General features: G+C 27.9%; 1 protein-coding gene across 2 annotated transcripts in view; it reads left to right on the forward strand.

The window, feature by feature from the left end:
* Nucleotides 1-5,310: 5,310 nt before the first annotated feature.
* Nucleotides 5,311-24,613, forward strand: part of LOC130674278 (hybrid signal transduction histidine kinase E-like) — a 33,176-nt gene continuing 13,873 nt past the window's right edge. The window contains exons 1-5 of one of the 2 annotated variants that reach the window (XM_057479565.1): nucleotides 5,312-5,702; nucleotides 10,783-11,283; nucleotides 11,395-11,584; nucleotides 14,355-14,483; nucleotides 19,583-19,895. In XM_057479565.1, the coding sequence (XP_057335548.1) occupies nucleotides 10,786-11,283; nucleotides 11,395-11,584; nucleotides 14,355-14,483; nucleotides 19,583-19,788 (1,023 nt within the window). In that variant the 5' untranslated portion in view covers nucleotides 5,312-5,702; nucleotides 10,783-10,785 and the 3' untranslated portion in view covers nucleotides 19,789-19,895. Of the gene's footprint in view, nucleotides 5,703-10,782; nucleotides 11,284-11,394; nucleotides 11,585-14,354; nucleotides 14,484-19,582; nucleotides 19,896-24,613 lie in introns of those variants that run through there. The other variant, XM_057479566.1, reaches the window with a different exon arrangement.

The raw sequence follows: 24,613 nt of genomic DNA on the forward strand, positions 1-24,613 counted from the left end.
AATAATTACTAAATATTTGTTAAATCCAAAAAAGTCAATTGAGAAAAATTTAATAAATCAATTTATTACTCCTAAACAAATCCTTCTATCAATGCACTAAAAGTTGTGATGTACCATTACTCGATCAACACATGGCCCTATAGTCGCTCAAAGGCAATATCAATTGAACTATGATAAGTTTATTGATTTGGAAAATAATTTATAAATTATACTACTTTATTCTTTCATAATATAAATTTTCATGAATTTTAAAAATATATTTAATAAGATATAGTTATAACAATTCTTAAAAAATTTGACGTAACCTAAATTTAATCCAACGAATGAACGTTAAAGTAAAAAATGCCCGGCTGAGCGCGATTTTGGAAGCAGTCACTTAATTCAAATTTATAATCTATTATAAAATAATTTGATACATCATATTTTGATATATTTAGATTCACAAATAATTATTTATCAATAACAATTTTTCTAGTTGAATTTTTTTTTCTAAAAATAATAAAAAACGCCTTAAACAGTTAACGTAAGCGACTAATGGTACTGAACGGGTATAGGGGCTTTTACCTTACACGGAGAGAAATTTATGGTAACAATTACATTACATTATGGGAATGGTTCCCATTACGTATGGTAACCAGTTTTTTTGAAATGTCGATTATAGGAACGGCACCCATATATATTATAGTAACCATTACCATAATATTATGGTAACTATTACCATAATATATGGTAATAATTCCCATACATTATGGGAATGATTACCAGAATATTATGCGGGAATAGTTACCATAATATTTCGGGTTTATTTCCATATGCACTGAGGAATCGTTACAATGTGATTATAAGATTCCCAGATAGCAAAATGACGTCTTGATGAGTTCTGAATGAGTTCCTATTTATGATTTGGACGTCTTAAAAACATGTTAAAGAAGTCTTTAAGAAGTTCTCAAGATGTCGAATGCGCCACCTAACGAACTCAGTAAGACGTCTTTAAAAAGAGTTCTTTTTTTTGACTCCGCAAATAAGACTTCAGAATGAACTTACTATGACGTCTTAAGGAGTTCCTAATTTTGACTTCATTTTGACTTCAAAAAAGTTAAAAAAAGAATACATTAAGACGTCACAAAACTGACGTCTTATTTATGGAGTCTTCAAGAACTCTTAATTAAGAGTTCTTAAAAATGACACCTTTAAGAAGTCATTATATGACTTCTTGAAGACTCCTTCAAAAATACGTCGTAAAGCAGTCATTCTGACTTGAATGCTGTCTGGGTTGGTTCCTATTTGCTTACACAGAAAAAACAGATATCTTGAGTCAAGAAAATATTTTTGAAGACAAACGTTTTCGGGAACCAAGTCAAGACTTTCTTGAGCCAAGAGAATTCATCTTGGTTGGAGAAGATTTCTACTTTTTCTGAGAAAATTGAGGTCTCCAAAAAATTTTTTTTGAATCAAGAATATTTACCTTCAGTCGATAATTTTTTTTTGTGTGTACGGGAACTATTCCTATGAGTATATGGTAGTCATTTTCATATGCGATATGATGGGAATTGTTTCCATACTTATGGGAACTTTTCCCAGAAAGTATGGGCCTATATCCCATAATTCCAAGTAATCATTACCATAACGGTATGGGATGATGTTTAATAAACGTACTAGGAACGCTTACCATAAATCTTTCCATGTAGTAATTATTTTACTTGATTGGAGAAAGTAATTGCTTAACACTATTTAAGTAACTAAAATACTTCAATCATTTTTTCTTGAAAATATCCATTTCTTTCTCATCGTGTAACTTTCAGTAAACTTTGACTGTATTCCATACCACACAAAAAAATTTGTTGACATTTTATAAAATTTAATGTCTCACTTTGTTCCTTCTTCACCTGACATCAAGACTTAAGTCAACAAAAAAAATTGTGAACACATTTGTTTTTTTTTTTTTGTTATATTTGCTTTATTGTAATAATCCATAGAGGAATCCAGACTACATTCCCATATGCATTTGGCATGGAGTAGATTCCCATGGGAAACCATATAAGAATCTATACAGAAGGTTATGCTGGATTCTTATAGAAAACACCATATGAGAATTCATCCGAAAACACTGTGTAGGAATAATCCACATGGCAGTCTAAGCTGTATTCCCTCATATATTTTTTTGAAAGGGCGTAGATTTAGAATATTAACGTCAAAAAAGATAAATCATGCATTTTAATCATATTAGAGTTCATATTTTAACTATTGTCACTCAAAGCTGAGATCGTTTTGAAAGAGATTTCATAAAAATTTTATTTTTAGAGATCAGTTTTTAGTAAAATCAATTCGATTAATTGATTATTGGTAAATAAACTAAAAAAATTGTATTCGTCATAAGATTTATTAAACTATTTGTAAAACTATAAACCCTTTCAGCGTTCCGGCGCTGGTAATTATACCTCATTAAGTAAAGGAAAAAGCTAATTAGTTATAATTATTATTATAAAGTAATTAGTAAGAAGACATTTTTCTTAATTTAAACGAAAAAGGGAATTCTAACTTTTTAGGTTTCGTTCAAATTGCTCTCAACGCGTAATTATTGATTTGACAAAAAAGTTACAAGGGCCTTTTTTGTAGAACATAAAATCCTATACAAAAAAGATATCATCGAATTTTTCACTAAACTCAATATTTTAAGCTCTGGAAGCTTTAGAACCTGTGGAAGCTTCATAACTATAATTTATATTAAAATGTAAATTTAAAATTAAAATATGTCGTCAAGTGTTATAGATAGAAAAAAATAATTGAAACAATTATTGTAGCTCTTGAAATTTTTTACAAAAAAGTTATTAGTAACTTTTTTCCCCAAATTGATATTCAAAGCTCCAGAGGCCTTTGAAACAGAAATTAGGATAAAAATTTATGCTTCCTAATTTTTTTTAATAGAAAACGAGCGTAAAAATAAAAAATAATTTTTTGTTTTCATTTGAACAGACATTTATCTTGAAAAAAAAATATTGCAAGTGATCTCATCCAACTTTTATTCTCATTCTCAAAATATAATTATTTTGTAAGAGGGTATACTGTAGTGTAAAAAAATGTGTTTGTATCAATTGACGTTAATATAGAAGACTTAAGACAATTTAAAATAAGAGTTTCTTGTTATTTATTACAATTAAATGCTTTCTTTTTCATTAACCTTACACCCTTTAATTAAACGTATCTCTTTTATATATATACATATATATATATAGTATAAAACTGATGATAGAAGTCTGAAAAAACATCATATAAATTTGGAAATTCAACAGCTTTAAAAATTTATGGCTCCGAAATCAGGTCAAAACCGAAGTTGAAATTTTCAGGGCTATTTGGGAATAGAATAATGTGTAATCCCTGAAATTTTTGAATGATTTTGAGTTGATAGAAAAAAGTTGTGGGTATCTAAAAACAGCGATTTTTAAGAAATCGGTCGGCTCTTTGTGACTGCATTTCGAATACAGCAGCAGTTAGCAAAAAATAGAGTGGAAATCATCAGAGCATACTTAAACGAAAAATTTGAGCTTTTGATCAACCCTCCACTCAAAAAATTGTAGATTTGAGAGCACTTTGAAAATTGGAAAAAAATTATTCAAACAGTGGCTCAGTTAGACGGCCAAAGCTTAGCCGGACTCAGGTTCAAATCAATGAGGTATTTTTTTCTTAAAAATATAATGTTGACAGAGAAAAATGCCGCCTTCGTCGAAGCTTTAAGTTATATAGGAGCTGAGGTATGAATTTTTGAAAATGACTAAAAAATAAACTTTTTTCAAATTTCAAAAAATTCTCCAGCGGCTGTCCACGCACGCACACTTTCGTTGAAAAGTAATTTATCTGCCTATATACATATATATTTAATAATTCTAATAATAAAAATAAATTGGGAGTTTAAATTTAAGCTACCATTTGAACTTACAGTAAAATTACCTTTTATTTGCATACCCACATGAAAACATTTGCTTCGAAATAAAAAAAAAATATAATTATTGCAATTGTTAAAAATAAATAGTTTTTTCAAAAAATAACTATATTGCTCTTAAAGTATGCGTCATTGCGAGTAGAATGAGTACCCACATCAATATATTTCGACAAAGTCAATTAAAACCGCGATTCCGCGATTTAAAAATTTTAAATTAACAAATTAATTGAACAATTACCATCTTATGTAAACATTATGTTGTGGGTACTCATTCCACGGGGAATTTTATCAGTAAATTGACAAGTGCATCTATTTTTTAGTGAACAAAAAATAAAAAAAAAAATATTAAATAATAATTGAATAATTATTAATTTATGAGGGTTGGCCATCTATTCTCTGTTTCACACATGTGAAGAAACGGAACGGTCCTTGTTGCACTTACACTAGCAAATGGAAATTTAAAATGAGTCGTTCTCAGATATAAACTGAAATTTCCGAACCAGATGCATTTCATTCGATAAATAATAAGATTTGGGTCTTTATCTATGAAAATGGTTCATATAAAAATCACGTATTTCATTCTCTTGAAGTCAACATATTAATTATGGCAAATAAATTTCTGATGAATAAGATTAATTAGTTGAAGACATAGATGAAATAAAAAAAATATTGACGATGAAAAACGTATGAACTAACGACAGACCAACTCCAGATGCTACGATTTATACTCTCAGTCTGAAAATACTTCAGGATTTCCTGTCTTAAAAATATATTAAGTCTTTCCTTTCATATTTATTTTTTTTTTTTTTAAATAAAAAAATAAGTTATGAAAAATTCTTAACGATTAATTCATTAAAAAAAAATTTTTTTGCAAAATTAATTTTATTTACGCGACATCTACAATAACGGCTAAACTATTAAAGATACGATAAAAATGCACTTGACTATTTTTGTAGTAAATTAAATTCTCTACAAAAAACATCCTTGTGATTTTTCACCTAAACTCATTAATTTGGCCGCAATTTGATTATAAACAAATAACTGTATAAGAATAAAAAAAAATTACTCTTAAATATTTTCGTACCTTTAAATCAAAATAATGGCTAAAGTATTCAAGATACGACAAAAATGCTTTAATACAATTGTACAGCAAATTAAATTCTCTACAAAAAAGGTTTCTGTAACTTTTTACTTAAACGCATTAGTTTTTAAGGAAACAGCGATTAAAAGTCTCAATAATTCTAGATGAATATTTTTTGAGTTTGAATGTTTTTTTATATATATTTATATATATAAAATTTCTATCTCACTCACTTACTATAGCCGTTATACAGTCGTGTAGGCGGAAATTAGTTAGAACCCGTCGAACCACTAGTACATTCACTAGTCACTTATGTGTAGTCTCACCAGCAGCTACTAAACCGCATCGCGGGATCGCGCTAACGCGAGACACTGAGTTGAGAGTACTTAAATATTTATTATTTTAAAATTGTGTATTAATATATATTACTTGTACTCTCAATATAATATCAATTATTTGGTGACTTACAAATATTTAAAATTATGATTAATTATTAAAAAAAAAAAAAAAATTTATCTTACGGTTTTTTTAATTTAAACTCCATTTTGAGTGAAAAATAAAAATTGTGATTTATTTAAAAAAAAAAAAAAATTATACTGTGATTACATTTGAAAAAGTTTTTTTTACTTTATTATTTAAAAATATTGATGGATTTATCATCATGACGCTATCACTTAAGGCATCGTAAGTTTTTTTTTCATTTTACTTTTTTTCAAATTTTTTTTTTATTTTCTAGTTAAAGAAAAAAAAAATTTTTTGTCAATGAATTTGACAGAAAAATAATAATTTATATCACCGGATGTAATTATGTACACATATTTGTAGATGTAATAGAACCGGAAGTTAAACGTCAGTAGAGTAGAAAGTGGGTAAAATGGTCTCGAAAAATTTTTTTTTTTATTTAGTTTGAAATTAATTCATTTTTCAAAATTGTATTTTTCATGGTTTTAAAATTAGGATCAAAAAAGAAAAAAAAATTTTATTCCGTGTGAGTGAAAAAAAATTTTCAAATGCATTGGATATTGTTAAGTAATTACCGGGTTGTGTAAAAAAAATTTTAAATTATTTTTTTTTATTTAAATTTAATAATTTTTGATCCAAAATTTGAGACTGAATTTATTTTCAAGTAAAAAGACGTTTTGAAGCTTCAGAAGCCTGTGGAGCATAAAATATTAATTTTAGAAAAAAAATCAATGAGATAAATTTTGTAGGAATTTTAAAGAGCTACAAAAAATGTTCTATAAGCTTTTTTCTTAAATTTAATATTTAATGGGATAATTACAGTTTGAAAGTATAAAATACTGTGGGAAATTGGAAGCCGGTGGAAAAAAATTCTAAAGCTTTGAATATTAACTTTAAAAATAAAAGTCTGTAGACATTTTTTGTAGAGAATGTAATTCTCTGTAGAAATACTCAAATTTTAATTGTTTACAATTTTATTATCAGATGTTAGTTATAGAAAAAAGTAGATTATTTTTGCGAGCCATTAGATGAAAATCATAATTGAGTTTAGGAAATGTAAAAGAAAAAGCAATTTTTCTGGGTTACAATTTTTTTTTAGTGTACTGTTATTTTACCAGATGACCATTATACCTCAAAATTTTATTATAGTTTGAAAAAAAATTATTGGAAGCTGTTACGCAAACTAATTAGTCATACAAATCAAGTACAGTAACTGTACAAAAATTTTTTAGTGAGTTTATTTTGGATTATTGCAAACTATTTATCGATAGTTAATTTACTAATTGTGCACTGCGAGTATTGTAGTTTTACAAAACAAATTGAAATTAATAAAATTAATGCACTTAGAAAAAAAGGAACTTAATAAAAAAAAAGACAGTTAACGTCGTTTTCATTTCACTCAAAATTTGGCCTCATGAAATTAGAAAATAACTATAGTATTTAATTTTTGGAATCCCAAAAGTTCAAAAAAGTTCAACTTAAGGTCTGATCTGTCTCAAATTCAAAAGTTCTACATGCCAAATTTTTTTGAATCTTTTTGGAACAAATTTTTACACGGGTGAGGTAAGAAGCCCAGTAACTGATCGGGGAACTAGTACGCGATCACTTATGTATTTGTATATTTATATTTATTTAATTTTACTAAATATAGATATATCCCTGGTGGATCTGAATTACTGTCAATTACGGTAATTGCCGCAGTTTGCCGTAACTTACCGCAAAATCCGTAATTTCTCCAGCAAATTTGCCGCAATTAATGGCATTTTACGGCAGATGGCGGTAGAATGCGGCAATTTGCAGTAAGCACTGTGTGATTTTTTAATTTTAAAGTTTTTACAGCCCTAACGGACCCAAATTACGGCTAATTACCGTAAGTTACGGTAACCCGCCGTAAAATACCGAGTTATCGCAAATTACGGTGAATTTGCCGTATCTTTACCGCAATTTACGGCGAAATTACCGTAGAAATGCGTCAATCCGCCGTAAAAATACGGTAAGTCGGTAATCCACCGTAAATTACAACAACCCCACCGTAAATTACGAAATTTACCTAAAATACGCTGGGTTTACCGTAAGTTGTCGTAAAATTACGGTAGATTATGAGGGTTCCCGCTGAATTTATACGGTAGATTTACTGTAAAACACGGTAAATTTACAGTAAATTAGGTCCGCTAGGGAGTGCAGTACTTCATTTTACAGTAAAATACCGCAGGCTTGTCGCAATTCTTCGTTAAATTACCGTTCTCTTACTGCAAATGTGAGGTAGAAATACTACAATGTTGCCGTAAAATACCGTACGTTTTCCGTAAAACACCGCAATCCTTCCAAATGCCGCAAATTACGGCAAATTACGGTAGTTACCATAATTAACCGTAATTCGGATCCGCCAGGGATACAAATACATGGAGTGATCGGGTACTAGTACCCTGATCTGGTACTGGGTTTTTTAGTAATTTTTCGGATTGAGAATTAATTTCTGTTATAAAACTTTTTTTTTATTACAGTAAAATTTAAAAATTGGGTATTGCAATTAAACATAACTTAGTCTCTGTCACCTTCTTAGCATTGTCGTAAACCAATTACTTGACAAAAGTCCTTTAACGAGTCTTTTACGGAAGATTTGAACAAGATTTGTTTCATAAGTATACTTTCTGCAGATTTCATCAAATCTTACTTGAGATTCTCTCTAAAGACTTAAAGAAATTCGTGGAAACAGCCTGCAGCAATTTTTTAACAAGATACTTACTCTGGCGATGTTAGATGAGTTGCTGCAGAATTCCTTAAGATATCAGATTGTTTTTTTTAGAATTGCTTGCCGCTCAACTTCAGTTTCTATAGAAACTCAGTGGTCTCCATTTAAATTTAAAGCGCGGAAAATGTATTTACGAGAACCGATAAGCGGCTGTTCTTCAGATGGCTGTAACTCAAAAAAACTATTCGAGACATGCACTTTAAATTGCAGTATGTCAGTTTCGAAGGTATAGACTCGAAATATGCGAAAAAAAATTGATTTTTTAAAAATTTTACACTAGTGGTCCCCCTTAAACCTTCGTAGGTAGCGTGTCTTTTCCGAACCAAGTCGGTCGCATGGTGAGCGCTCCGCCGCCGTGTTAAAACGTACGCGCTGGTGCCAAATGTAAACTAATAGTATTTCCTTGTGAGACAAAAATATTTTTTCAATGTTTTATTATTAGATATAATTTTATTTTTATATTTTATCATAAATTTAATTGAATAATAAAATTTTTTTTCTGTTATTTTTATTTTTATCACACGTGAAATTATTAAATTTAACATAATTAAATTTAACATCTAGGACCGGATTATAAAATTATAATTAAATTCAATCTTTGATTAAAATTTATCACATGTACACTGTAAAAAATCCGGAGTGAATCCGGAGTGAATTCGGATTGAAATTAAATCCGAATTCACTCCGGTCTGGAGTTTTAATACTTAAATAAATTTATATTAAACTGCTAAACAATGTGTGTGTGTGTGTGTGTGTGTGTGTGTGTGTGCGAGTGTGTGTTTGCGTGCATGCGTGTGTTTGGGTGTGTGCAGGTGTTTGTGTGCGTGTGTGCGAATGTGTGCTTGTGTGTGTTCGGATGTGTGCAAATGTTTGCGTGTGTGCAAATGTGTGCATGTGTGCAAATGTGTGCGTGCGAGTGCGCGCGTGTGTCTAAATATGTGTGTGCGTATGTATGTGCGTATCAGCTGATCAATTATGTAATATGCGAGTTTTTACCTCGATTTTATTGAGTGGAGTTATTTTTTATTAATAATATTTACAAAACTCCGCTCCGAAGTGAATTTCACTCCGGAGGGATTAAATTAATAAAAAATTATCTACTCCGCGAAAACTCTCCAGCGGAGTGAATTACACTCCGAGGGGAGTGAATAATTAAAAATTCATTCACTCCGCATTCACTCCGGATTTAATCCGCATTCACTCCGCGAATTTTTTACAGTGTAATAATTAATTCTTATTAATTAAAATTATTATTATTTTCATATAAATAATATTTAATACGAGTGTAATTATTACATTATTTTAAACAAATCACATAAGTTATAATATAAACCAATATTAACAGTAAAAACTAACCTCAACCATTACTTTATTTTTGTACCTCTCATGCGGTAAAACAGACTGAAATAGTGACGGTAACAACATTTGGCAACAGCGCAGTTAGAAAATCTCCCGGAGGCTCATTCGCACCGGGCGGCATAGCGCCGGAAAATTACTTTGTAAATATATTTGTATGCTTATTGATAACGTCACAATTTTCAGAATGCTAAAAGAATGCACTTAATTTTTATCAAAATTATCAATGAACTCAATTTCGAGAAAAAAAAACGCAAAAAAGGCGGCGCCGCGCTCATTATGCGACCTACGAAGGGTTAATGAAATGAACAGAAGTATTTTTATGGGACATATTCTTCGTCTTGTTTAAACCTTCCGTAATAGACCCACTGAAGAAATTTTGTCAAGTAATTTGCTTAAGAGACTCTTCTACTAGGGAAGTTGATTGCTCGAGCCTTCAGCTCAGTCTGAAATTGTCTTGTTTAATGCCTTGTCACATAATATACTCTTTTAAACAAATTAGTACTTGTGGTCGAGTGGATAACACTCTTGTCTTCGAACTCAAGTACTGGCCAGGCTCAGGTTCGAATCCCACAGAGAGCAAATGAATTATTTTTCACAAATTGATATAATGCATTGACCTGTGAGATTCGTTCCATATAGCCGCCAGACTGCCACCTGTCTGTAATCTTGTCCACTAAAAACACTTCGTGATTGCAAAAAAAAAATATGGAAACAGAAATGGGAATAGATAACTAATGCTGAGGTACATGGAATAGAAAAAGAAAAAAATGGCCAGGAAAAATAGTCCAAAAAAGTTTATAGAGTAGTTTGTTAGAAATATATCGAAAATATTTACTCAAAGAAAATAGGGACTTTAAATTGCTTGTAACGTAACCTAAAGACCATGTAATGTAAAATATGTAAAGAATAAAAACTGTAGAAAACGGAAGGAAGTTATAGTCGTCCCAAAGATAGCTTAGGATTCTTATCCCACTAGTTTCTTCCCCCACCACCATAATATTAGAATGTGCGCATGTGCCAAAGCTACCAAAACCAACATTTGTAGGGTGGGGGAAGAAACCGAGGTGGGAAAAAAATCCCAAGCTTTCGTCGGGACGATTATATAGAGTTAAGATTGCAATAAGTAAGATTTTAAATTAACTATTTTAAACAATGATGATAATGTTATTAAATAAGGTTATATAATTTTAGGTGATGCCAAAAGAAATAAACTCCAGGCTGCTGATAGCATGCCTGTTAAGCAGTCTATTGAATAAATCGGATTCGATAGAAAAAATTTCATCACTCTGTAAATCAGGACATGAGTTTTGGTCAATTAAGAAATCATCATGTATTGAGTGTACTAAATGTGCACCTGAATTTACAATAAGTCCTTGTGCCATTTATAAGGATGCCATTTGTGGTCCACTTTCCGCTCTTGAATTAGACTGGTCATTTCTTAATAATAATAATAATAATAATAATAATAATAATAATAATAATAATAATAATAATAATAATAATAATAATAATAATAATAATAATAATGATAATAGTAATGATAGTCAAGAAATGAATGCACCTAAAATGCTCTGGCCATTTTCGGAAACAGAAAATACTCCAGAAGCTTTAAGACTAATGGAAAATAGTCAAATTGAAAACGAAGAAAATTTAAATAATGATAATAATAAATTAATTACAAAAAAATTATTGGTAATTAACTTTACAATATATATATATAATTATTTCGCTTGGACGCATTACGGTACTTATACTTAATAAATTAAATTTAAAACTAATGAATATATTTACGTTTTGTTGTAGATATCTGATTTAAATGAAATTAATAAATTAAATAATCATAACAATGAAAGTATTAATGTGCCATGGGATTGGCAAACAAGTGCTCTAGTATTAGCTGTTTGTGCTTGTATTATTTTTTTTATCGTCGCTGGATGCTCGGCGTTAATTTATGTTCGACAATGGAGGCGTATGAAACGTAATTTTGAACCAGGTATTTATAATAATTGATAGTTACTAATTAAATTTCAAGAAATTCGTGATGGACAATTTTACTGCGTACTAATAATTGAAATTCGATTTAGTTTTACAGTCTAATGGTCGGGTTAAAAGTATAAATTCAAGAATTTTTTTTGTCGGGAATTAATTGTCATAAAAACTTATTGATAAACTTTTTTGGAATAATTAATGTTTTATAATTTTTGAGAGCTAAAAATTTTAATAATTTAAAAAAAATACAAAATTAAACTACAGAAAGTATGTAATTAAAAATTAATGGTACAGTTAAATTCATGACCAAATATTCTAAAATTTAAGTACCTACAACAATATAATCAAGTCCTAAAGAAAAAAAAATTAATCAATTAATTAACAAATTAACAAATTAATTTTTTTTACGATATAATTAATTTATCTATATTAAGAATGTAATGACAAGTAAAATGAGTACCCACATCACTACATTTATACATTTACAAAATTATCAGAGGAATAAACAATTAATTAATTAAAAAATTAATTAATTACTCATTAATCAAAACCTATCATTGTTGGTACTCATTTAACGTAGAATTCCCTCAACTTTACGAATATCATACTCATTAATCTCAAAATCAAATTTTTAAAAAAAGTTTCTTAAATTAATCAACTAATTAGTTAATTAATTAATTCTTTCTACACTATACCTAATTTATGTTTATATAGATCATAATTACAAGCTAAATAAGTACCCACATCATGATTTTCAAATCTAATAAAAAATGTCTATTTTATAAATAATTAATTAACCATAAAATTAATTAATTAATTACTCATTAGTCAAAACTTATCGTTGTTGGTACTCATTTAACGTAGAATTTCCTCGACTATATAAACATCATACTCATTAATCTCAAAATCAAATTTTTAAAAAAAGTTTCTTTAATTAATCAACTAATTAGTTAATTAATTAATTCTATCTACACTATACCTAATTTATGTTTATATATATCATAATTAAAAGTTAAAAAAGTACTCACATCATGATTTTCAAATCTAATAAAAAATGTCTATTTTATAAATAATTAATTAACCATAAAATTAATTAATTAATTACTCATTAATCAAAACTTATCGTTGTTGGTACTCATTTAACGTAGAATTCCCTCGACTATATAAATATCATACTCATTAATCTCAAAATCAAATTTTTAAAAAAAGTTTTTTTAATTAATCAACTAATTAGTTAATTAATTAATTCGTTCTACACTACACCTAATTTATGTTTATATAGATCATAATTACAAGCAAAATAAGTACCCACATCATGATTTTCAAATCTAATAAAAAATGTCTATCTTATAAATAATTAATTAACCATAAAATTAATTAATTAATTACTCATTAATCAAAACTTATCGTTGTTGGTACTCATTTAACTAGAATTTTCTCGACTATATAAATATCATACTCATTAATCTCAAAATCAAATTTTTAAAAAAAGTTTTTTTAATTAATCAACTAATTAGTTAATTAATTAATTCGTTCTACACTACACCTAATTTATGTTTATATAGATCATAATTACAAGCTAAATAAGTACCCACATCATGATTTTCAAATCTAATAAAAAATGTCTATCTTATAAATAATTAATTAACCATAAAATTAATTAATTAATTACTCATTAATCAAAACTTATCGTTGTTGGTACTCATTTCACGTAGAATTTCCTCGACTATATAAACATCATACTCATTAATCTCAAAATCAAATTTTTAAAAAAAGTTTCTTTAATTAATCAACTAATTAGTTAATTAATTAATTCTATCTACACTATACCTAATTTATGTTTATATATATCATAATTAAAAGTTAAAAAAGTACTCACATCATGATTTTCAAATCTAATAAAAAATGTCTATTTTATAAATAATTAATTAACCATAAAATTAATTAATTAATTACTCATTAATCAAAACTTATCGTTGTTGGTACTCATTTAACGTAGAATTCCCTCGACTATATAAATATCATACTCATTAATCTCAAAATCAAATTTTTAAAAAAAGTTTTTTTAATTAATCAACTAATTAGTTAATTAATTAATTCGTTCTACACTACACCTAATTTATGTTTATATAGATCATAATTACAAGCTAAATAAGTACCCACATCATGATTTTCAAATCTAATAAAAAATGTCTATCTTATAAATAATTAATTAACCATAAAATTAATTAATTACTTTTTAATCAAAACCTATTGTTGTTGGTACTCGTTTAACTCAGAATTCCCTCGACTACACGAGTATCGTACTCATTAATCTAAAAAAAAAGTTATTTTTTTTTTTACCAAAAAAAAAAAAATTATTTTTTGTCAGCCCATTAATTATTCAAACAGTACAATAAAAAAAACATCTACATCAATCGAATCACGTTGATCACACAAAAACGATAAATCGTAAAATTCGTAAATGTAAGCACGAACGAAATTTCATCGTAAATTGCGTGTATAAATGCGACGTGATACTTTTAGCTTATTATTAACACTGTTATAATACTTTACCTCATACTGCCCTCCATATCAAATAAAAAAAAATAGTTTAAATTATTAATTAAAATTTCTATCTAATTTAAATAAATAATTGCATAATATTTTTTTTTTTTTTTAATACATCCTATGAATAATTTAATTCAATATCTAATTTATTTGTATTCATTACACGTTTTTATTATTAATTTAAAATATTAAATGTTTAATGTATAACTATTATTTTTTTTAAGCGGGATTAGAAGAAATATCAGCCCGTTTAAATTTAATGGTAAAAGCGGAATTAGCTGAATTAAATTCTGGCGCACCAATGAATCCTGGCGATCCGGAAATACGCTGTCATTATCTTGAAAAATTACTAGGTAATTATTATTTATATATTTATTTATTTAATTGCTTTAATATAAATATATTTATTTACTATTGTAGAAGAATGTTATGTTGAGGATCAATAGTAATAAATATAAATATATATAAGGCCGAATAAACACTAGGTAGTATTGAATGAAACTTTTGACGTTGAGAAAGAAGAAGAATAAAAAGAATAAACGGTTACGATTGATTCGTGATTTGAATTAATTGCAAATTGCGTTTAACTCAGAGTAATACCAACTAACTTCTATAAAATTTTTCACTTCCCTCTGTATATATGTATATGTATATATGTTTATATATATTTGACAATTAAAAAAAAATGGAATTTTGAAAATATTTTTTTTTTTTTTTTTTTTTAAATAGAAAACTTTTTAGAAACTGATGAAAAAAAATTCTATCAAAGTCTAAGTTTTTGATAGGTAGTGAAAAGTTTTTTTATTGCAACTTTTTCTTCTTTATCTGAATGATACAGGAAATGTCGATTTTGAATTTCGAAATTTTATAACTCAGTAGCGAATCAGTGTACCGGAAAAAATAGAGCGTAGTTATGTTGACAATTGAAGGCTCTATAAAAAAGATCTCTTATTATTTTTGAATAAATATAATTTTTCAAAAGTTATTCAAGATCAAAGTTAATTAATACATAGAAAAAAGGATTTTTTGACGAAAAGTATTTTTACTCGCCTCAAGAAAATTTTTAATCTTCCCAAAAAATTTGTTGCATTATAAAAAGAAAGCAAAGATTTTCTCGGGTCAAGAAAAAATTGTCTTGAGTCGAGAAAAAAGTTTTTGAGTCGAGAAATTTTTTTATTGTTCTAAGAAAATTTTTGTCTTTAATTCATATTGCAAAATATTTCTTGCACGAAGAAATCCTTTTATACGATTCAAGAAACGACACTTAATATAATAATAAAGTGATCAGCGAATACTATCATTCCAAACAGTAATTTTTTAATTTATAATTAAAATGTGAATAATTAAGGTAAAAGACCCAGTTATTGAACCCGGCCCAGTTTCTGACCTATTCAACTTTTTTCTTACTTACTTAAAAAACTATAACTTTGAAAAGAGAATCAATTTTTTCTTAATTTATTGTAATTCATTCTGAGCCTAATTAATGGCGATTTAAAAAACATAGAAAATATTAACTGAATAAAAACAAATATTTTAGCCATAAGCGGCTGAGGAAGCCATTTTTTAAGTAGAGTCTAAACAGTTTACGTTAGGAGGTACGATGATTGAATCTGTGCACTAATTATCATGTAAGTAAAAAAAATTTAACCAAAAATAGATGGATAAATCAATATTTAATTAAAATTTATTTTAATACATTTATAAAACATATTAAAATGAGTTTTGTTGTTGAAATTTGAGGGTCCATAACTAGGCTCAATTTAAAAGGTATGGTGGAGTTGTTGACCCTAAAATTATAACTTACTGCGAGCGAGGTTGTCTGTTTAATTACATGTCTGTAAAATGTAAAAATAGCAATATTTATAATTTTCTTAAATTATTTTCTACTATTACTCATGATACAGTGATAAATTAACAATTAATATTCATTTTTAAAAATAAAGGATCATAACTAGATCTCGAAAGTACATATTCTTTGGACAGATAAAATTATTGTAAAAATAATGTCAATTTTGATAGAGTTTAAACTGTTATGACTCTTTTAGTTGAATAATATTTTTATTACGACAAAATTAATTTTTTTGTTGTTTTTTTATTTAAGAGTTTAAAAAAAAAGACAACGAGCTACGATGAAAAATAATGAGAACAGGCGCTAGCTAAAGTAACTTCAATCATTTATATTTTAAATATTGAAAAATTATGTTTTTGTTACAAAAAATTTTTAATTTGTTCATCTAACTAATAGTTTTAGTTTATTGAAATTTGGTAACTATTTCATAATCTAATGATGGTTTGTGTAATTTGAGGGTCAGAAACTAGGCCACTGTGAGGGTCAGAAACTGCGACCTGAAAAATTCTGAGGGTCAGAAACTAAGTCTCTGAATGTAAATTTTTAAAACGTCAATTTAAATTATTAATTCAATTGAAATAATTATTTTACGCGCATGGCTTTATTCGACAAATCATAAACTAGTCGATAGAATTATTATTTTTCTCATTAAATTAAATCTTACATTAATTATTATAGTATAATCCCAACCGGCACTCTAAAAAAGTCAAACTGGGCCCCTTACCTTATGCCTTTTCTTGTCAAGAATTCAATTTCCTACAACATTGTTTTTATGATTTTTTCCTTTAATCTGCATATTTCATGAGATATTTAAAGAAAACCGCGATTGTATCGAAAAAAGAACTATGATCGTCCTGAGGCACTTTTTCTTTTCATTAAAAAAAAAAAAAACCAAATTCCCTACGTATTTTTTTACTAAAAAATAGATTCTTATAGAGCGTCTGAGAAAATTTAATTTTTAACGACCCTCCTAGTGGTTATACTTAAGGAATTTATGGAATTTCTGTAAGTATCTTATAGGATTTCTGTGAGGATATTATAGGATACCTGTAAGAATTTTATGGGATTTCTGTATGAATAATACAATATTCCTGATGTAAGATTCTGAAAGATCCATATCCTCATACGGTTTCTCACATGATCCATGTAGGAGATTTCCTTACAAGAATTAGCAAGCGGAATCTAAATACTTTCTACAATGTTTTCGAAATTCCAAAATGCTCTTCCGTAATTTTCATTTCAACGTCACTGTGTAAATAAATTCTGTTCTGACCGTTTTCGATTAATTCTAACATGAAAATAGATGAATTTTTAACTACACTGAATAAAAGTATGTGCTCCAACTACTGTGAATTCGCTATAACAAGACATCTTGTACTTAAAATGCAGCTCTGTTGAGCCAATTAACCGCAAGTTTGTAAGAAAACTGAATCTATTTCGCAGCAAATGTAAAATGCTTATTATTAGATAATCTTTAAGTGCCATTTTCTTTAACCGAGTAACTAAAATTGTCAATTATTCGAATTGACCCGGGTCGAAAAATTAGATCTGTTTTAAAATAAATGATAAACTCAAATATTTTTTCTTGAATTTAAGTTTATAAATCGTATTTATTTTATATAAGAATTTAATCTGTTTTTGCCCGTACTATTCCTTAACCAGGCCAATATCAGACTTATTTTTGTATGATATTTAGTCTGTTTCAAGTCGCGTTTAGACTAAAAACAGACTTTTTGATTATCATTCATAGTCTGTGTTCAATTGTTTTTAAGGAAAAAACAGACTTTATTTACTATAATTTTTAGTCTGTTTATAATTGCTTTTAGAACAAAACAGGACTTTTTACAAATATAAATAATAATAATATATAGATTCATAAATTTATTTTAATTTTTTTGATATTTGAAACAAGCTAATGCGCTTCCGTAATAAGATGTCACAAGAATTTTGATGGTTTTTAATGCCAAAATATTTTCGATTTTATTCAGTAAATAAGGAAAATTTCTTGACATTTTAAGAGTTATTTTATTACTTTTATTCAATACTATAAATATTCAGTCAAGACAACTAAAACATAAAGCTGTCAAACTTTCATCAACTGCCGACATTTTTAAACAAAAGATACTAAATAAATAGTAAACAAAACATAATCACCCGCATGAAAAAACTTTATATGTGAAAACATATATGATAGAATATATGAATATTATAATGTGATATATTGTACAATATATAAAATAATATTTATATTTTTGCCGTATTAATATATGATAATATATTGAAAAAAAATATATTGCTAGAATATATTATCAATATATTTATCAATATATGACTTTTTATGTATGTTTTACATATATATTTTAATATATCTTTTTTATATTGATATATTATATTGAAAGTAGTATATTAATTAATATATAGTATTTTTTATATTTTTTATATATGTTTTCCAATATATTGCAAAATATATGGTTTCCAATATATTGTAAAATATATGGCACTTTTTTTACTTTTCTTAGGTTATTGCCAGTAAATATAAGGTCAATGAAAAGAAGGAGAAAAAATAATAAATTTGACTTTTTTTGTGGGATTGTGTAGAAATTGAAAAAGTATATTAAAAAATATAATTTTCAATATATTGCGAAAAATATAAGTTTTGATATACTGGAAAAATATAACTCCAATATACCGCGAACCATATATTTTATCATATAAATTCTTTTATATATAATTAATTATATAGAGACCATATACCACTAATTATATGAGTCAAAATATATGGATATATATATCAAGTTTATTATATTATACTTATAAATTATATGTATACTATCCATATATGATAAGAATATATTGAGCATTATATGAGATAATATATATAGAAAAATACAAAACATTATATACAAGTAAATATATTATGATAAATATATAATCCAATATATGTAAAAAACATATATTTTTCAATATAGATATTTTTGCCGCTATATATTTATCACATATTCACCATATATTTTGTTATATACTTTTAACAATATATAGCTTTTCCATGCGGGCAATTCTATAACTTCATGTATTTTTTATAAATAGTGCCCATAAATAAAAATATTACAAGTCCCTGATTTAATCTAGTTTAGTCCTTGCAAATTTTCAGAACTAAAATTTTTTAAAGTTCAAGAATTAATCTAGTTTTGTCTGCCCGTAATGCATTTGTTTTGTATAACAACAGATCAAAAACAACTTAAAATTTTTATAAAAGATCAAAAACAGATCAAATAGTCCAATTAGACTAAAATCAGATCAAATTTTTAGACCCGGGCGAGTAGAATTTCGGACAATTAAAAAAACGAAAATTTTTCTTCTACACGGCCGAGGTGATCTCTCTGTTTCCTGACAGAGAAAAAATAAAGATAGTTTATGTGCTGCAGTGATTAAAATAAGAACCAAAACTTTTAATAACTCTTTTCCTTCTCTCAAATTACCAACTGATTCCAGACTAATAACTTCCTGGATCATTATCGAAATAATCTTTATTATTAATATAAATATTATAACAACTGACATGATGGATAATTGAGGTGTTAACATGTTAAATATAATCAACAGATCGGAAACGAGACACTCGAGTGGTAATTCCAACCGGATGGCCGGAAATAGGGGGAAACCTTTACATAGAAGAGACTGCCGGAGAATCATCATCATCATTATCATTATCGCCAGCGGAATCATCAATAAATAAATCAAAACAGTTTAAACAAATTCAACGCAACATTCAAAATATTATTGCTCAGAAGTCTCAATTTGATTGTTAATTATAAATTACAATTACGTTTATTATAATAAATGTCTTGGTACTAATGTCAGAAACGGATCTAGAAAATGATATTTTTTTAATAAAGTAACTGTGGGATAGACGGTCGTTACGAAATTTTTTTTTTTACTCTCAGAAAAAAAAACCTTATATAAAACAATCATATATGATGCTTAAATGAAACGGCCAAGAATATTTATTTTTTGTCATATCAACCGCGAAAGTTGAATTTTCGAGCAAAATGCAGAGGGTGCAAACTATTGGCAGGGAGCCTAGTATATGGTGGGGACAACTGAAACGATCGCAGCGCTCGCTGTGGATACAATTTCGTTAAATCATGCTCTCTTTGAATATAAACACGTGAAAATTAAGTTTAAAAATAGTTCATAATAGTTATTGTGTCGTTAATGTTTGCCTTTGCTCATCGTTTGAGGTTAAAACAATATTTTATAATTTATTGATTCAAATCCGGTTTGGATAATGATTTTTATCATTGCCTAAAAATTATTTTTTAACCCTTCGTTACTCGCGCTATACGGTGATTCCCTGTACAACACTACTAAAGCTAATAGAGTTGGCGTGAATATGAGTGAGACACTAGAGAAAGCGCGTGTAACGGAAGGTTAAAAAAACATTATGTTTTCTTAGTTACGATTTACAAGCAAATTATCATGAATTAAAATAAAATTATTTTCTTCAATTTTGTTAAAAAACTCAATTGACTATTCTACTATTTTTTAAACCATTATCATTGTAATTGTCATTTATTATTTGTTTTGATTTTATCGGTTAACCTTATTCTATTCTAAAATAATAGTGTTTATTATGTATTAAAATTTTTTATACTTAATTTTTTTATCGAAATATATTCAATTTAATTTTCTCTATCAAAAATACAATTACACTTTTTTATTTATATCATTATAAATTTTTATATTTTGATTTTATAACGAATTTTGATTTTTTACACTGATTTTATATATCTTTTATAATTCTCGAGCATGATTTTTTGTAGCCATCAGATGTCGTTTTCGTCGCGCTCCCTGCCAATAGATGAGTCGAATTGTCTTTTAATTCGACAAACGTCCGCTAGGTAGCCCTGATTAAAAAAGTGAATTGAAAAGTATTGAAAATTATCTCAATTCTTTTCAATCCCTCGGCGGTTTTGGAAAGTATTGAATGGAATTGAAATTTCGATCGTTTGAATACTTTCCAATTCCAAAGTGGAATTCGAAAGTATTGAAAAGAATTCAATCTTTCATCATTTCAATTTAGGTATTGAGAAGGATTCGGAAAGATTCAAAAATTTCAATTCATTTCAATCTTTTTCAATCCCACTCATGACCCGAAATGTGAAATTATTTAGGTATTGAGAAGGATTTGGAAAGATTCGAAAATTTCAATTCATTTCAATCTTTTTCAATCCCACGCTTGATCCGAAATATCGGACTATTTAGGTATTGAGAAGGATTCAGAAAGATTCAAAAATTCCAATTCATTTCAATCTTTTTCAATCCCACACTTGATCGAAATATCGGATTATTTAGGTATTGAGAAGGATTCGGAAAGATTCAAAAATTTCAATTCATTTCAATCTTTTTCAATTCCACACATGACCCGAAATGTGATATTATTTAGGTATTGAGAAGGATTCAGAAAGATTCAAAAATTTCAATTCATTTCAATCTTTTTCAATCCCACACTTGATCCGAAATGTCGGATTATTTAGGTATTGAGAAGGATTCAGAAAGATTAAAAATATCAATTCATTTGAATCTTTTTCAATTCCTCGGAAGTTCAGAAATTCTTTTATTATTTTGGGATTGAAAAGTATTCATTTTATGTCAAAATGAATACCTTGGGGTATAGAAAGTATTCGAAAGGATTCATTTCTCATCATTTTCAATACTTTTCAATTCACTTTTTTAATCAGGGAGACTAAAAATCTTAGCAACAGTCGAATCTTGTAAACGACTTCAATATATACGTACATTTAATTCATCTCCATTTAATCTCCTGTGACAAGCTTTGTGTTTAACTCAGAAAGTTTTCAATTCTTGTGCTTTTAAATTGAATAAACAGTAATTAAACATTTTTAACTGTTTCTCTCTCAAATCCAACTTCCGCCGTTGATATGACAAAAAATTATGTTCGATACTTTATGCTCAAAGGTAGGAAACCTGACAGACTTGTAGTGAAGGCACGCGTTTGAGGCTAGGGATACATTCTCATCAAGACTTCGTACTATATCCGGTCTTGATAAGAATGTGCCCATAGCCTCAAACTCGTGACGTCACTTCGAGCCGTCAGAATCCCTACCATTGCGCATATGTATCAAAAATAACTATTTTCATATATTTTTATATATGAATTCATATGATCATATATCAGTACATATACTGATATCAGGATCATATATGATGATTAGATAAATTAAACAAGAATATTTATGCTTCATATGTTTTCATATATGATTTCATATGATCATATGTGATTCATATATATTAACATATGAATAATATCAGTTCATATATCATCACTTACATTGATATATGGATTATATATGACGATTAGATAAATCAAACTAGAACATTGATGCCTTATATATTTTCATATAGATAATTTCATGTGATCATATATTTTAATACACTTATCCAAAAAATTAAAGGAACAAGAAAATTTTATAAATTTTTTAGAGATTTTTGGAAGGCTGTATTTTCGTGAAAAATGATCGTATCGAAAAAATTAAAAAAGCAAATTAAAGCTTGAAATCTCTAGTTTTAAGATCTTCCAGCAAAATATTTTTTTGAGATACGGTTTTTGCGGAATCATAAGAAAAAGGTCGAGACAAAATTTTTCAAAATTTTTTGGTTTTGTTTTTTAGATCTACGGGGCCGGGAAAAATTTTTTCAAAAAAACGAATTCATGATTCGTTTAGGACATTTATTCAGCTACAATTTGCTTTTTTATGTTTCTCTGTACGACAATTTGCTGCTGAGATATCAGCCTTCAAATGAAAAAGGATCTTTTTGTCTTTGATTATTGATATCTCAGCAAGTAATGGTCACACAGTAATTTAAAGGGCAGTTTAATAAACTTGAATAAATTCCTTACAAGCTCCATTTTCGATTTTTTCAAAAAAAAATTTTTTTCATCCTTAATATCCATTTGGAAAACCCACAAAAAATGGTAATTTTCTGGTTTTTTAGTCAACTCATCGCTACTCTGCAAATATTGATAAAAAAAATAATGTTGCCAGGTAATTTTACAGCTTAATGTACCCCCAAAAACCCTGGAAATTTTCAGATTGATCCATTGAACCGTTTGTCCAGACCGATTGCTCAAAGTTTTACGAAACAATTAAAGGAACAAGTTTTGTTCCGTAATTTGTGTAATCATTACCAAAATGAAAAAATTAATTTTTTTTGGATTTTCTTTCATTTTTGCGTTAGTTATTCAGTACATGTAAGGTAAAGAGGAAAAAAAAAAATTTTCCAAAAAACGAGACCAAACAAGAATTTTTTTAGATTTTTTTTTTTTACGTTTTATTCGGGGGGTTATTTTTTTTTTCGTTTTTCGGAAAAAAATTTTTTTACAATTTGACATGGATCATATATGTTTGTGTACCATGTTTATATGAATCTGAATAGAAAATTTATTCTCTATATATGATGTCATCCTTGTAAACACCAGCTCTAGGGCTTGGATGATAATATCTAATTTATATACGATCATATATGAGCATATATGTCCATATAGGAGCAGATGTGGGCATACACAAGCACATATGGGTATATATGAGCATGTATCGACATATAAGCTCATATATGATTTTTTCGGATCAACAAAAAGAAATATAATTTAATAATTTTTTCAAGCAATCGAATTTTTATTTTCATGCTCGCCGCAGCCGAGGGCTGAAATCACCCTCAGTCTGAAACCGTATTTTATCCTGAGTCACACACTATATTTTTCATGATTACCTGCATCGGAACTTCAAGATTCAGAGTCAACAGCCAGTAAAGAACAAGTTTATTTCAAGACGATGATGCGCAGTACTGTTAGAGTATGAGAAATCTGTGATTTACAGTCATTTATTGAATAGTAAATAAGACAAAAATATTATTGTCACTCATTTTTTAGAAATTTTATTTGGTTAATTAAAACTGTCACTTGAAAAATGAAATGAGTAAACTGAAGTGACAAGCAAACAAATGAGAGTAATAAAGCTGCAGATGAATATTAAATATAACTCACACCAGGCAGAAACAATTGTGTTTCTTTCCAAGAGAAGAAACACGCATGTTTCTGTCCTCTGTATGAAGGTATTTTTGAATTACGAATTCACCAGCAGTTGTTTGTAGCATCGGCTTGAAATTCGCTTATTTCGACTGGCTGTAGAGACTCTGAAACTTTAAGTTTCGACAATGGTGTGATAATAGTACATTGCATAGCGAGTGGGTTAGGTGAGTCTTTATCCGGGAAGCACAATGTTTTTAACACGAGTCGTAGGTACACACGCACGAGCGCCAGTGAGTGCTTAGTGTGCACCAGAGACGAGTGCTAAGAACATTGTGTTTGACGGATAAAGACTTAACCCATGTGCTATGCACTATTCCTGGCGGTTTTGAATCACCCTGGAAACACGGTGGGCTTTTTTTCATTTTATCACCGTGGAATCAGGGTGGGTACATCATGTAACCACCCTGGATCCACCGTGATTCCACCGTATTTCCACTCCCAGGGTGTTTCCAGGGTGATTCAAAACTGCCAGGGATACTTTATTCAACAATTGTCTGATTTTTGCAAATTATTATGTCAGCAAA

Source organism: Microplitis mediator, chromosome 9, assembly GCF_029852145.1.
Source record: "Microplitis mediator isolate UGA2020A chromosome 9, iyMicMedi2.1, whole genome shotgun sequence".
NCBI lineage: Eukaryota > Metazoa > Arthropoda > Insecta > Hymenoptera > Braconidae > Microplitis > Microplitis mediator.